The 15239-nt window shown below is 41.7% G+C and overlaps 1 protein-coding gene and 1 pseudogene across 2 annotated transcripts; one reads left to right on the plus strand and one right to left on the minus strand.

Moving 5' to 3' along the window:
- Positions 1 to 1829: 1829 nt before the first annotated feature.
- LOC148094772 (E3 ubiquitin-protein ligase TRIM21-like) lies at positions 1830 to 4760 on the minus strand (annotated as a pseudogene). Its single transcript, XR_015718419.1, has 3 exons — positions 4653 to 4760; positions 2872 to 3553; positions 1830 to 2820 (listed from the first exon to the last, which is right to left on the minus strand). The product of XR_015718419.1 is annotated as an E3 ubiquitin-protein ligase TRIM21-like (transcript).
- Positions 4761 to 12011: 7251 nt separating this feature from the next.
- Positions 12012 to 14060, plus strand: LOC148094773 (uncharacterized). Its single transcript, XM_087837126.1, has 3 exons — positions 12012 to 12086; positions 12982 to 13204; positions 13674 to 14060. The coding sequence occupies exons 1-3, from the start codon at positions 12012 to 12014 to the stop codon at positions 13763 to 13765; spliced, it is 390 nt and encodes a 129-aa protein (XP_087693252.1). The 3' UTR covers positions 13766 to 14060.
- Positions 14061 to 15239: the final 1179 nt, after the last annotated feature.

The following is a 15239-nucleotide window of genomic DNA, read 5'->3' on the forward strand; positions in this document are numbered from 1 at the left end:
TGACAGAATCACTGCCACAGAGCACTGAAAAGGGATGGCCTGTGATTCTAAGCACCAGCTTTCAAACACACGCCACTTGTGCTCATATAGCGTCCTAGTAGACAATGGTATGAACACTGAATAGTGTCGATAACACTATGAGGGAGCCCCACTGTGTTCAGGTTAAACCACTCACAGGCCAAGCCCATAGAGCTAGCCTCTCTGGGTGGGGGTGGAATATTTCCCCCTGTGCCTGAGACAGGAGGTCTCTGCGTAGTGGTAACGGCCAAGGTGGGCCGCACAGCTGCTGAAAAGTCTCCGCCAGCCAGTGCTTCCCTGGCCAGTGTGGGGCTATCAGGATAGTGGCCTCTCTCTCTCACTCTGGCCAGAGTTGGAGAAATGAGGGCCACTGGGGGAAAAACAGAGGAGGGTTCTCGGCCACTCGTGAGCTAGAGCATCCACCCCGAGTGGAGCTCTCCGATTGTGCAGCGAGTAAAACAGGGGACACTGAGCATTCTCCCTGGATGCATAAACGTCCACGGTCGCCTGACCGAATCGCAGCCAGATCTGCTTCACCACCTCTGGGATTCCTGGCACGTGAGTTGCTCTCAGCGACAGCAGGTGAACACTGCTCCAGACTATCAGTCTGTGTGCAAGTGTGTATAACTTGGGGGACCCCAGACCCCCCTGTCTGTTGATGTCGGCCACAACAGTGGAATTGTCTGACCTCACTAAAACATGATGACACAATTTTTTGTGTGCATGTGTGTATGTGTGTCTGCGTGTGTGTGTTTGTGTCTGTGTGTGTGTGTGTGTGTGTGTGCGTGCGTGTGTGTGTTTGTGTCTGTGTGTGTGTGTGTGTATGTGTGTCTGCGTGTGTGTGTTTGTGTCTGTGTGTGTGTGTGTGTATGTGTGTCTGCGTGTGTGTGTTTGTGTCTGTGTGTGTGTGTGTGTATGTGTGTCTGCGTGTGTGTGTTTGTGTCTGTGTGTGTGTGTGTGTGTGTGTGCGTGCGCGTGTGTGTGCGTGTGTGTGCGTGTGTGTGTGTTTCTGCGTGTGTGTGTTTGTGTCTGTGTGTGTGTGTGTGTGTGTGTGTGTGCGCGTGTGTGTGTGCGTGTGTGTGTGTGTGCGTGTGTGTGTGTGTCTGCAGCTTTTCTTTGTGTTGTTGTTTGATCGTTGCCTCAGGGGGAAAGTTGTGTGTGTGTTGAACATGCAGACTAACAGAGACTGCAGCTGTCAGCAGCCACACACACTTTCTATTCTTCAAATTAAATCTCAGTGAACATGTTTCACTGTGAGCTTCAGCATCGTCTTCATGCTGTGACTGCAGCCATTCAACTCTGTTTATCTTTAACCCAAATCATCACAACATGCAAATATAATCATCAAAATGATGTGACTGGAAGGATGCAGCAGTCTGTGCTCCACCTTTCTCCTCCACACCTGCAGGTGGAGGAGAAAGGTGGAGCACATGGATGCATGAATCTCTACAGAGTTCTTTGAATATTATCCGTCTCATCAGTTTTCAGTGAACAAAAATCCTCACAGAGCCAAAATAAGCAGTTTGTATCCAACATAACTCAGCTGGACTCTGATGCTCCGTATAACAGCCACACATGAGTCTGGATTCACTCAAAGCATTGAACAAACTTTATTGTAAATGAAGCTTTTGGACATTTATTCTCTGATATTTGCTCTTCAGCTCGAGTCTCCATCAGTGGGAACATTTCCTGATTCAACTTTTCTTCTGTTCAAATCAAACTCCATGAGAATCAAAGTGTGAATCAGAGTCCTGATGATCAGATTCTATAGAAACATGGAGACTGTAGAGGATTTACACTCAATATGTTCATTTGTTCCTTTCAAGAAAAATCAATCATTCATCAATTTAAATCAAGCGGTTCTTCCAATGAAATCAGGGATAGATTAATGTTATTAACAGGACAGATGATCAGAGGTGCAGAGTTTTTACCACCATCATTAGGACAGGGACTGAAGTATGGGTGGAGTTTGTGAGTGAAGGAGCAGCCAGTAAAGGAGTAGATCAGAGCTGCAGCACCTACATCATAAAAGGAGACCAGACCCTCCTCATAATCCACAAACACCCCCACCTTCTCAGGACCAGGATGAAGACAGAGGGGGACTGAAGGGTCATCGAGAGCTCTGTACTCATTTCCATTTCTCAGACAAACAGTCCAGAAACCATTTCGAGGACACAGTGTGATGTTTCCCTTCCTGTTGATCGACTCTGTGGACACTCCTAAATCCCACTCAGTCTTTCCTTTAACTTGAACCTCAAAGTAAAATCTGCCTGAAGAGAAACTCTGCTCTCCTAAAACACAAACACACAGAGAAAATCTCTCTGGAGTGTCTGGAAGTTTCTTCCTCACATCACTATGATAAACTTGTTTTCCATCATCAGACAGGATGAGTTTAGGATGAGCTGTATCAGGATCCAGAGTCACATCCACCTCATGCTGCTGGACCCTCTGCAGCTCAGCCTCAAACAGCTTCTTCTTCATGGGTTTCCAGACTGTCTCCTCCAGCTGAGCCACAGCTCTCCCCACAGTCCCCTCATATCGTGGATGAACTCTGACCTCTGTCCAGTCCTTGCTGGGTGGAGCAGATTTCAGGGAGGAGAAGCTTTGTAGGAGGTGGAGGTGGTCTTCAGAGCGTGAGAGCTGCTCCACCTCAGAGCTTCTCTCCATCAGCTCAGAGATTTCCTGTTCCAGATCTTTGATGAGACCTTCAGCCTGTTTCTCTGTAGCTTCCTGTTTGTCTTCGATCTCCTTCATGAGCTCCTTCAAGCATCTCTCAACAGACTCCATCAGAGCCGTGAGGACCTGAACACCTTCTGCTTTCTGTCTGTTTGCAGCATCTTTACTCATCTTCACCGACTCTGTGATCTCCTGAATCTTCAGTCGTCTCTTCTGGATCATCTGCTGAATCTCAGCCTCTGTCTTCTCCAGCTCTGCTTTCTTTCCTTCATATTCTTCTCTCAGAGGAACAAACTCATGAGCCTTGTGATCTAAAACAGAGCAGAGCACACAGACACATGTCTGGTCGGTCTTACAGAACAGCTCCAGGAGTTTATCGTGCTTCGTGCACATCCTGCCTTCCAGGTTCTCCACAGCATCAATCAGCTGATGTCTTTTCAGATGTTTCACTGTCAGATGAGGCTCCAGGTGAGTCTGACAGTAGGAGGTCTGACACACAGGGCAGGACCTCAGGGCCTTCAGTCTGGTTCCAGTGCAGACGTCACAGGGAACTTCTCCTGGTTTGGCAGCTTGTTGCTCTGAGCTGCTGCTGCTGGCTTTCTGCTTAATTTTCACGTCTGAACTGAGCAACCATCTCAGAGATGAAGGTGTTGACCCTCAGCTGAGGTCGAGTGTAGAAAGTCTCTTTACACATGGGACACTGACAGCTCTGATTCATGTCCCAGTGCTGACTGATGCAGGTTTTGCAGAAGTTGTGTCCACATGATGTAGTGACTGGATCAGTGAACACATCCAGACAGATGGAGCACAGAAACTGATCTTCAGATCGCAGATTGCTGGCAGCAGACATGTCTGCACTCTGAGGGAGAAAGAAAAGAAACATTTGATTCAAAATTCACTTTAAATTTCATTTTTAAAAAGAGAGAAACAAGCGTCAGTAGTCTGAGGAGCTTGGAGAGAAAAGCGTCTGGACTGTTTCTTTTCATCACAGAAGCTTCTTCACGCTATATATATATATATATATATATATATATATATATATATATATATATATATATATATATATATATCATAATAATCTGACAATACTATAATATTGGCCATATTATATTTACATTACCACAGTGAGATGACTTTAGTCTCATGAACAACAAGAGCTGATTGTTATTTACTCACTACTCTTGTAATGACTGTTCAGTACAAAAATGAAGTCCAACAATCATGTTTTACAGTCCTGTGGTCTCAGCCTCAGATAATCAACTAATCAAAGTGATGTCATGACAAAAATGAATGACCAACAAAACATTTTTTTCTCCTTCATTTATGTCACACAATCTCGCGTTTCTCGCGGTTAGTATCATGGTTGCTAGGCAACCTGAACAGCGCGACGAAGGCTAGACCGTCCGTGTTAGTCATGTGATGCAGTCATGTGACCAATTAAACAAAGGTATTATACAGCAGTTTTTTTGTTTGCTCTGTTCTGACAGCCCTATTAAAGATGAATATCAGTCTGTACATGCTCCACAGAGCTTCTCTTCAAATTCTTTATTTCTCTCTCGCCTTTGCAACTTTGTACTTTTGTGTTACTCGCAGCAGCAACTCCACCTCATTGTTAGTCCATTTAAAAATCTCTGTGCTTTACCTCCACCTTTTCCCACGACATTTCAAACAGCCGGAAAGTAAATAAACGGCAGACAGAAATGAGACAGGTCGAATCGTCTTACGTTTCACGCATGCGCAGGACTGGAACGTAAGCGTTTTCAGCCGTTTCAATATGGACGCACAACTCTGTGAAAACGACTGAAAACGCTACTGTGGACGCGGAGCGCTGTTTTCAAATCTATCCGGGCGAGTGTGGACGTAGCCTAAGTGGCACCATGGAGAAATGAGGTGGCCCTGATGAAGTGAACAGAGTGAAGATTTGTGTAGAAACAGGAAGTGTGATCAGCTGCACTCACCACTGTTGCTGAGAGAAACCTGATGGACTCCAGTGAATCTTCTTTTAGAGACAAACAGGACTCGACTGCAGCTCTGCTGCTGCTCTCTCTCACTTTCACTTCTGCAAAATGACGTTAAACTTCTCGTCTTTGCTCCGCCTCTTCCTGCCTCTCCCTTTACAGGAATAAGCCTGTCTGTACTCAGTGACTGTGTGCAGCAGGTGGGAGGAGTGAGGAGTGGTGTGTGGGTTCACACAGTAATGACGGCCTCAGGTGATCAGGAGAAACTCACCTGGATTTCCTTTTTCCACAGCAGACTGAGAGCTTCAGGTGGACCCTGAAGGAGGTCTCAGACACAGGTGGTAAAAGTACACACAGTGTGTACTTAAGTAGAAGTACTACTGTTAAAAATACTCCAAGTACTAATTCAACTTCTTTACTCAAGTAAAAGTAAAAAAGTACTGGCTGTGAAATGTAAGAGAGTAAAAAGAGCTGATTGAAGAACATTTCTAACACATGTGTTTATACAAAGCTAACTGAACCATGTGCTGCATCAACGTGATAATAAAGTAATATTATTCACTTTATATATGTCTAAATTTGAACAGAGGCGGTGGTTTACGACACCAACTGTCTGCCATCTTTAATCCAGTTTTGAGTTCCCTTCCCAGACGCCTTAACGCCCACTCACATCCTGGGCCATCTGACCTCAGGAATTCGCATGATCGTGTGTGTGTCTGTGTGTGTGTGTGTCTGTGTGTGTGTGTTTGTGTCTGCGTGTGTTTGTGTGTGTGTGTCTGTGTGTGTGTGTGTCTGCGTGTGTGTGTGCGTGTACTTGTTTTCATGACATCTTAGGACAATTTTATGATAACACACTCACAAAATGAGGACGCTCGGAAAAATGAGGATTTTTTCTGAGTCTTCTAAAGTGTTCTAGAGGCTCCCAACATGCTCCCAAACCAAAAATCTAGAATGTCCTGAAACATCACAATTTTATGAAAAAGTGTGTTTAAGTGTGTTTAGCGTTTTTGCTCACTTTCAGTTTCGCCGCCTACTGGCCAGTTTTGGAACTTAACACACTTTAAACACACTTTCAGTGACGTCACTCTGCGAGTCCTCATATTGTAAGTGTGTCAGACACAATAACATATTTGACCCAGGTTATACCCTTCTGGGGCTTAGCGGACACATGCGTGGACAGCACCTTTTAGCTCTTATGTCCACAGTCGTATTCAATGTTGAAATGGAGGTGAACTTTATTTGAATCATTCGTGGAATAATAACAGATAAGATTTGAGGCTTCTGAAAATTGTTCGTTCAAACCTTGCCAATTAAACAATTATTCTAACGCACATCAAAAACTTTTCACATTTTTATACATATTAGGGTGAGCTATAAGCAAGGGTAACAACAGTTAAATCCGGCAAATCTTGAATTGAAAAATGAAGGTCTTTAGATTCAGTTATCAGTGCCTGCACATCTTGTTTTTTTTTTGTTGTTGACAAAATGTCTCGAAATATAAAGTTTCAACATTTGTCTAATTATATTACTATTAATTAATGAGTCTTACTTCTCAAGATCAATGCACAAATTGTCTGACCTTCACTATGCAGAATGATGAGTGTGCAGATTTTGACCCTTGAAGAGTTTATATTAATCTGCATTAATATAATTGAATCTGCAATCTGCAGTTGAACTTGGAGATTCCTGCCACTGTCATCTGATTCAGTATGATCATCAGGCTCAGTCTCGACTCTGTGTATCTACAAGAATTGATGAAAAAAGTCAACACTTCATTAATTATATTTTAAATTCAACTTACCTTATACTTTTTACAATATAGTATAAAATGCATATTGTTTCTTTAAAAACTAATAACACACTATTAAAAACTGCAGAATGCACAATTCCAGCTTCATTTAGTAATTAAATTAGTAAATAAAAGTGAGTAATTAAGTCACTTAATTAACTAAGCAACTGTAAATGTCACAGTATGCAGCAGTACAATTCAATTTCAATTAAATTTTATTTATATAGCACCAAATCACAAAAAAAGTCGCCTCAAGGCGCTTCATAGGTACAGAGAAAAACCCAACAATCATATGACCACATATGAGCAAGCACTTTGGCAACAGTGGGAAGGAAAAACTCCCTTTTAACAGGAAGAAACCTCTGGCAGAACCAGGCTCAGGGAGGGGCGGCCATCTGCTGCGACCGGTTGGGGTGAGAGAAGGAAAACAGGATGAAAGACATGCTCTGGAAGAGAGACAGAGGTTAATAACAGATATGATTCAATGCAGAGAGGTCTATTAACACATACTGAGTTATAAAGGTGACTGGAAAGGAAAAACTCAATGCATCATGGGAATCCCCGGCAGCCTACGTCTATTGCAGCATAACTAAGGGAGCATTCAGGGTCACCTGGTCCAGCCCTAACTATATGCTTTAGCAAAAAGGAAAGTTTTTAGCCTAATCTTAAAAGTAGAGATAGTGTCTGTCTCCCGAATCCAAACTGGAAGCTGGTTCCACAGAAGAGGGGCCTGCAAACTGAAGGCTCTGCCTCCCATTCTACTTTTAAATACTCTAGGAACAACAAGTAAGCCTGCAGTGCGAGAGCGAAGTGCTCTAATAGGGTGATATGGTACTACAAGGTAATTAAGATCAGATGGGGCCTGATTATTTAAGACCTTATATGTGAGGAGCAGGATTTTGAATTCAATTCTGGATTTAACAGGAAGCCAATGAAGGGAAGCCAAAATAGGAGAAATATGCTCTCTCTTTCTAGTCCCTGTCAGTACACTTGCTGCAGCATTTTGGATTAGCTGAAGGCTTTTCATCATGTTATTTGGACATCCTGATAATAATGAATTACAGTAGTCCAGCCTGGAAGTAATACATGCATGAACTAGTTCTTCAGCGTCACTAAGACACAGGATATTTCTAACTTTAGAGATGTTGCGCAAATGGAAGAATGCAGTCTTACATATTTGTTTAATATGTGCGTTGAAGGACATGTCCTCGTCAAAAATGACTCCAGGGTTCCTCACAGTATTACTGGAGGCCAAGGTAATGCCATCCAGAGTAAGAATCTTGTTAGATACCATATTTCTAAGATTTTCAGGGCCGAGTACAATAACCTCAGCTTTATCTGAATTAAGAAGCAGAAAGTTAGCGGCCATCCAAGTCTTTATGTCTTTAAGACATTCCTGCAGTTTAACTAATTGGTGTGTGTTACCTGGCTTCATGGATAGATAGAGCTGCGTGTCATCTGCATAGCAGTGAAAATGTATGCTATGTCTTCTAATGATACTGCCTAAGGGAAGCATGTATAATGTAAACAGAATTGGTCCTAGCACTGAACCCTGTGGAACTCCATAATTGACCTTGGTGGGTGAAGAGGACTCTCCATTTACATGTACAAATTGGAGTCTATTAGATAGATATGATACAAACCACTGCAGTGCAGTACCTGTAATACCTACAACATGTTCTAATCGCTCTAATAGGATATTATGGTCAACAGTATTGAATGCTGCACTAAGGTCAAGAAGGACAAGCACAGAGATGAGTCCACTGTCAGAGGCCATAAGAAGATCATTTGTAACCTTCACTAAAGCTGTTTCTGTGCTGTGATGAACTCTGAAACCTGACTGAAACTCTTCAAATAAACCATTCCTCTGCAGATGATCTGTTAGCTGTTTGACAACTACTCTTTCAAGGATTTTTGATATGAAAGGAAGGTTGGAGATTGGCCTATAATTAGCTAAGACTGCTGGGTCTAGAGATGGCTTTTTGAGTAAAGGTTTAACTGCAGCCACCTTGAAGGCCTGTGGTACATAGCCGATTATTAGAGATAGGTTGATCATACATAAGATCGAAGAATTAATCAATGGCAGGACTTCTTTGAGCAGTTTTGTAGGAATGGGGTCTAAAAGACACGTTGATGGTTTGGAGGAAGTAATTATTGAAGTTAACTCAGAAAGATCGATTGGAGAAAAAGAGTCTAACTTAACATCAATGGAACTAAGAGCAGCTGTAGATAATATTACATCTGTGGGATGATTATTGGTAATTTTTTCTCTAATGATAAAAATTTTATTTGTGAAGAAGTTCATGAAGTCATCACTAGTTAACGTTAAAGGGATGGTTGGCTCAAAAGAGCTCTGACTTTTTGTCAGCCTGGCTACAGTGCTGAAGAGAAACCTGGGGTTGTTCTTATTTTCTTCAATCAGTGATGAGTAGTAAGCTGTTCTGGCTTTGCGGAGGGCTTTTTTATAAAGCAACAAACTATTTCTCCAGGCTAAATGATGATCCTCTAAATTTGTGACACGCCATTTCTTCTCCAGATTACGAGTCATCTGCTTTAGGGTACGTGTTTGAGAATTATACCACGGGGTCAGGTACTTCTGATTAGAGACCTTAGTTTTCACTGGAGCTACAGTATCCAGAGTCGTACGTAGTGAGGAGGTGAAATTATTAACAAGATAATCGACCTCTGTTGGGGTAGCGTTCAGATAGCTGCTCTGCTCTGTGTTGGTACAGGGCATTGACGATGATAACAGTGGCTGGATTATATTCTTAAACTTAGTTACAGCGCTTTCAGAAAGACATCTACTTTGATAAAGTCCACTCTCCACTGCTGTGTAATCAATTATTGTAAATGTAAATGTTATCAAGAAATGATCAGACAGGAGAGGGTTTTCAGGAAACACTGTTAAATGTTCAGTTTCTATGCCATATGTTAAAACAAGATCTAGAGTGTGATTAAAGTGGTGGGTGGGTTCTTTTACATTTTGAGAGAAACCAATTGAGTCTAACAACAGATTAAATGCCATGTTGAGGCTGTCATTTTTAGCATCAACATGGATGTTAAAATCACCCACAATAATTATTTTATCTGAGCTCAGAACTAAATTAGATATAAAGTCTGAGAAATCAGACAGAAACTCTGTGTAAGGCCCAGGTGGACGATAGATGATAACAAGTAAGACTGGTTTCTGAGTTTCACAGCTGGGGTGGACAATGTTAAGCATCAGGCTTTCAAATTAATTAAAAGTCTGTCTTGGTCTTTCATTAATTAATAGACTGGTGTGAAAAATTGCTGCGACACCGCCCCCTCGACCTGTGCTTCAAGGTTTCTGGTAGTTAGAATGACTCGGGGGTGTTGATTCATTTAAACTAACATAATCACCCGGCTGCAACCAGGTTTCTGTAAGGCAGAGTAAATCGACTTGTTGATCAATTATTAAGTCATGTACTAACAGATAGGGCTGGGCTATATCATACCGTTCACGGTAATACCGGTGTAATTTTGGGCAACGATAGGAAAATGAAATATCTCGATAGAATATGGGTAAAACATTCATGCGCAGTGCCTATGTTTACATATGCACATGGCGGCGACGCAGAATGAGAAGAGCGAAAGTGGATCGTTAAATGAAACGGATGAACCAGAATTGGTTTATAAAAATGCTGCAACTTCAGTGGTGTGGAACTGGTTTAGCTTTTGTACGTCAGACACACAACAAAGCACTATTTTTGGTAGAGCATGCTAGCGGGGCGTCGTTATTACCGTGTTGTTTGGAAAATACGGCACACTTAAAATCAATCCTTTGATTTTTCTGAAAATTGACAGTGCCCCTTTAATCCCGTGTGCCTTATGTATGAATTCTGGTTGTGTTTACTGATCTCGAAACGATTTTATGTGGTACACGGCGCTCAAAAATCTGTCAAATGTTTCAGTACGACTTTGCTAAGCTACGAAGCCGCACCGCTTGATGGATTGTCGGAGCATTACGGCTATCGTAGGCAGGAGCCTCGCGGAGTGATACATACTGTATTTCAACATAATATTACCTTATTGTGTGTGTATAACCTCTTTTTAAGTTTTGTGGATATTATACATGGTTATGCTGAGGATATTTCCACTGTTTTCCAATTTCCAATTTCCACTGGAAATGCCTTTTGGTTAAACTGTCAGCAAGGAATTTGCACTGTTACATTTTTATATAACTTTAATGCACATAAAAAAAAAACAACTGCTTGTTTAAGTGAAAATACTTTGATGGGGTTTTTTGCACTAATAAAGTTGTGGAGTTGTAAAGTATTTTGTCTAGTGTCAATTACATCATCAGTTGTACCGTTATCGCAAATTTTCAAATGTATATCGTGATAAATATTTTTGGTCATATCGCCCTGCTCTACTAACAGAGACTTGGAGGAGAGAGACCTAATATTTAATAATCCACATTTCACTGTTTTACTCTTTGGTTAAGATGTGGATACTGTATTGTTCTTTCTTTGTGATTTTTTTAAGTTTGTTGTTTATTGCTGGTTTTTAGTTTGTTTTTTGTCTGTTTGGGAGCTGACACAGTTTTAAAGGAGATGTTTTGGTTTTTTTTGGTCGGGGGGGGGGGGGGGGGGGGGGGTGGTAACAGGAGGAGAGAAGCTGCAGAGAGGCGTGTAAGACTGCAACTCTGCTTCCTGGTCCCAACTCTGGATAGTCATATTTTGGGGGGTTTAATAAGTTTGTCCATATTTCTAGAAATGAGAGCTGCTCCATCCAAAGTGGGATGGATGCCATCTCTCCTAACAAGACCAGGTTTCCTCCAGAAGGTTTGCCTATTATCTATTAAGCCCACATCGTTTCTGGGACACCACTCAGACAGCCAGCAATTTAAGGAGAACATGCGGCTAAACATGTCACTCCTGGTCTGATTGGGGAGGGGACCAGAGAAAACTACAGAGTCCGACATTGTTTTGGCAGAGTTACACACCGATTCGATATTGATTTTAGTGACCTCTGATTGGCGTAACCGGGTGTCATTACTGCCGACGTGAATTATGATTTTACTGAATTTACGTTTACCCTTAGCCAGCAGTTTTAAATTTCCTTCAATGTCGCCTTCTCTGGCCCCTGGAAGACAATTGACTATGGTTGCCAGTGTCTCTAGCTTCACATGTCTGAGAACAGAATCACCAATTACCAGAGTTAATTGTTAACCTCCCGCTGATCAGTTTACATGATTGGATTTCTGGGGAAATAGATGGCTTTACATCACTTTTGGGTTTAGAGCTTTTATTGACAACAGCACAAGAAGTTAGAAGTCAGGAACATGAACTCTACATGTGTTCAGTCGTCATGTCCTCATATTGTTTTAAGCTGTGAAGGACATGAGTGTGTTTCAGTTGCCTTCCTCATGTGGTAGGACCAACAACTCTAGTGTGTGTTACACTGTCCTCATATCGTTGGGCAGCAGAACTATACAGTGTTAAGTTTCTATAGAATCTGGTATAAGGAAGTCAGATCCTTCTGTAATAATGTTCACTGATACAAATATGATCTGTAGTTAATTATCTAGTCAGGATGTACAGTGCAGAATGTTTCTGACGTTATATTGTTGTCTTTTGTTGCAGACACCAAGTGCTGAGGCCCTGTCTCAACCTCCTACAGACCAATTGGTGAGTGACATACCCACTTCATTCTTCCAACAGGTTACACATTATTTTTTTGTATTTGGAATCAAGTATATGTGTCAGTTGGGCCTAGTGCATAAATGAAATGCCCTTTGATTGTATTAAAATAATCAGTTTGATTGAAAGTTTCCCATAATCAACATTAGCATTACTTGTTTGTGAACATCTTAGGAGAAAGAAATTGGCGTACCATTTGTTAGTCCTAACTTTCCCTTTAAAGTATCAGCTTGATCTTTTATCCTACTAAATTTGATATTTTTGTGTTTTTGTGTTACATTGTCCTCAGATTGTTTTAAGCTGTGAAGGACATGAATTTGTTTTTGTAGCCTTTCTCAGTTGGTAGAACCAACAACTCTATTGTGTGTTACATTGAAACTGAACAGCAGGGATGGTTGTCATGATGATAATAATACACTATCCGATTTCAAACAATCTACTAATATTACTCACTGTGATGAGTATTATTAGTAGAGTATGTTCACATGTAAAATATTCACATCAAATGGTAAATGGCCTGTATTTGTATAGCGCTTTACTAGTCCCTAAGGACCCCAAAGCGCTTTACATATTCAGTCATTCACCCATTCACACACACACATTTACACACTGCTGATGGCAAGCTACATTGTAGCCACAGCCACCCTGGGGCGCACTGACAGAGGTGAGACTGCCGGATACTGGTGCCACCGGGCCCTCTGACCACCACCAGTAGGCAACGGGTGCAGTGTCTTGCCCAAGGACACAACGACCGAGACTGTCGGAGCTGGGGCTCGAACCGGCAACCTTACGATTACAACTCTTGAGCCACGATCACCCCTTAGCCCCTTAATGTAGAATTACACACTGCCCAACGCTGACTTTGCCTACAATGCAGAGAAAAAAGCAAACAGACCTATTGCATGCATTGATTCTCATATTTCACTGTTACTTTTCAAAGGCTCAAGGACCAAGTATTCCGGGGGTTCCAAGCCACACGCTTTACTCAGCTGCCCTGGACAACATGAAGGGCACCTCTGCCCCAATCACCCTGGACAACAAAAACATTAGCAACACTTCACCAAGAAGGGGTAAAGGCACCCAAATACAAAATGTTTTAGGTGAATATACTTGTGATCAAAGGACAAGTTTATTGTTTTCAGACATGACACTGTTGAGAGCTTTTATCATAAATCATTTCATCTTATTTGATTCCCAGCAGAACACAGCACTTCAAATGGTTCATTCCAAGCATCCTTAAAGGAGCAATAAGCAATATCTTTTCACTGCTAGGTGTGCTGTTTTGCACTGCCTGTAAACCAAACCAAAGTCTATGGCTGGAGATCAACACAGAGAGAGGGATTGTGACTTCATGCTGTACTCCAGATGTAATTACACCTCTAGTTCTTCACATAGCCATTATTAATTCCTTCAACCTAAGTATGGTGAATTGTGCTTATTGCTCCTTTAAAGTGCTCCAGTAGAAAGCAAGGTTTAAGAACATTTTGTATTCACATTATAAACTAGAATATTTTCTATCTTTTCTTGCATTCACATCAAGATATTTTCTTTTGTTTCCATTTATGACAGCTGGGAAGGTGAGACGCAAGTGGACAAATGATGAAGTGAAGGTTGCTGAGCGGCATGTTTCACTTCATAACAAGCTGCAAAGTACCAGGTAAAAAGGAATGTGACTGCTGCCTCCAAGCAGAGCTGGCAGCTCTGAAAGGCAGAGACTGGGTTGTCATAAGGTACTACATCCACAACAGGATCATAGCATTAAAAGAAAGATGCAAGAAAAAAAGAAACAAGCAAGAGAGATACTTTGTTACTTCCACAGTTATGTCAGTATTGCAGTTTTCTGTATTGCATTGTTGTTACTCATAAATCTGTGGTTTATGCTGGGTGCTTTTTGCAATTAAATGATAAGAAAGGCAGATAATGTTCCACATTTTTATTCACATGCATTTCACTACAAAATGAATTAATGCATTACAATATTAAGACTTAAAAAGTAGACTGACCACATTTGACCTATGTCTTTTTTTAAGTCTCTACACAGCTCAGATTTACTGTTTTATTAACACATAAATGTCTGATATTTCTGTCAGAAGTTACCCGACTGGTGAGCATTACTATTGTGCATCCATGCCTATTATATTGTAATCTCAAAAGGAGCCAAGCTGAAAATACAGAACCTACCCTTACCTGGTCCTTATAAGTCATGTATACTTGAAAATTATGTGTTTCCATGGGCTTCACAATTCACCTAAACATGAAATATCAGTGTGACCTTATGGTACTCATAAGTCACATAAACCTGACAGTGTCCTCACAAGTAGCATTAAATTCAGGTTTGACCAAAATTTCACCCTAGCCAAAATCTCAACAGATGGGCGTGTTCCTGGAAGCATGGGTCAAACTTTTTGTGATTCCCATGCCTCTAGGACCTTCGGAAAGGCACGTTCCCATTTGTCACATTTTTGTCACGAAAACACGTATGTGTGTGTGTGTGTGTGTGTGTGCGTGTATGTGTGCGTGCGTGTGTGTGTGTGTGTGTGTGTGCGTGTGTGTGTGTGCGTGTGTGTGTGTGTGTGTCTGCGTGTGTGTGTGTGTGTGTGTGTGCGTGTGTGTGTGTATGCAGCTGTTCTTTGTGTCGTTGCCTCAGGGGGAAAGTTGTGTGTGTGTTGAACATGCAGACTAACAGAGACTGCAGCTGTCAGGAGCCACACACACTTTCTATTCTTCAAATCAAATCTCAGAGAACATGTTTCACTGTGAGCTTCAGCATCCTCTTCATGCTGTGACTGCAGCCGTTCAACTCTGTTTATCTTTAACCCAAATCATCACAACATGCAAATATAATCATCAAAATGATGTGACTGGAAGGATGCAGCAGTCTGTGCTCCACCTTTCTCCTCCACACCTGCAGGTGGAGGAAAAAGGTGGAGCACATAGATGCATGAATCTCTACAGAGTTCTTTGAATATTATCCGTCTCATCAGTTTTCAGGGAACAAAAATCCTCACAGAGCCAAAATAAGCAGTTTGTATCCAACATAACTCAGCTGGACTCTGATGCTCCGTATAACAGCCACACATGAGTCTGGATTCACTCAAAGCAATGAACAAACCTTATTGTAAATAAAGTTTTTGG

This window comes from Neolamprologus brichardi, unplaced genomic scaffold (genome assembly GCF_056152115.1).
Source record: "Neolamprologus brichardi isolate AB-2024 unplaced genomic scaffold, ASM5615211v1 NODE_ptg000008l+_length_2720982_cov_1, whole genome shotgun sequence".
Taxonomy (NCBI): Eukaryota; Metazoa; Chordata; class Actinopteri; order Cichliformes; family Cichlidae; genus Neolamprologus; species Neolamprologus brichardi.

Excerpts from the sequence above, each read along its gene's own strand:
- LOC148094773 (XM_087837126.1), top strand. The coding sequence starts at position 12,012 with ATGTTTCTGACGTTATATTGTTGTCTTTTGTTGCAGACACCAAGTGCT. Across the intron at positions 12,087-12,981 it reads TGTCTCAACCTCCTACAGAC|AGAAAAAAGCAAACAGACCT; the intron begins CAATTGGTGAGT and ends CCTACAATGCAG. Across the intron at positions 13,205-13,673 it reads CCAAATACAAAATGTTTTAG|CTGGGAAGGTGAGACGCAAG; the intron begins GTGAATATACTT and ends CATTTATGACAG.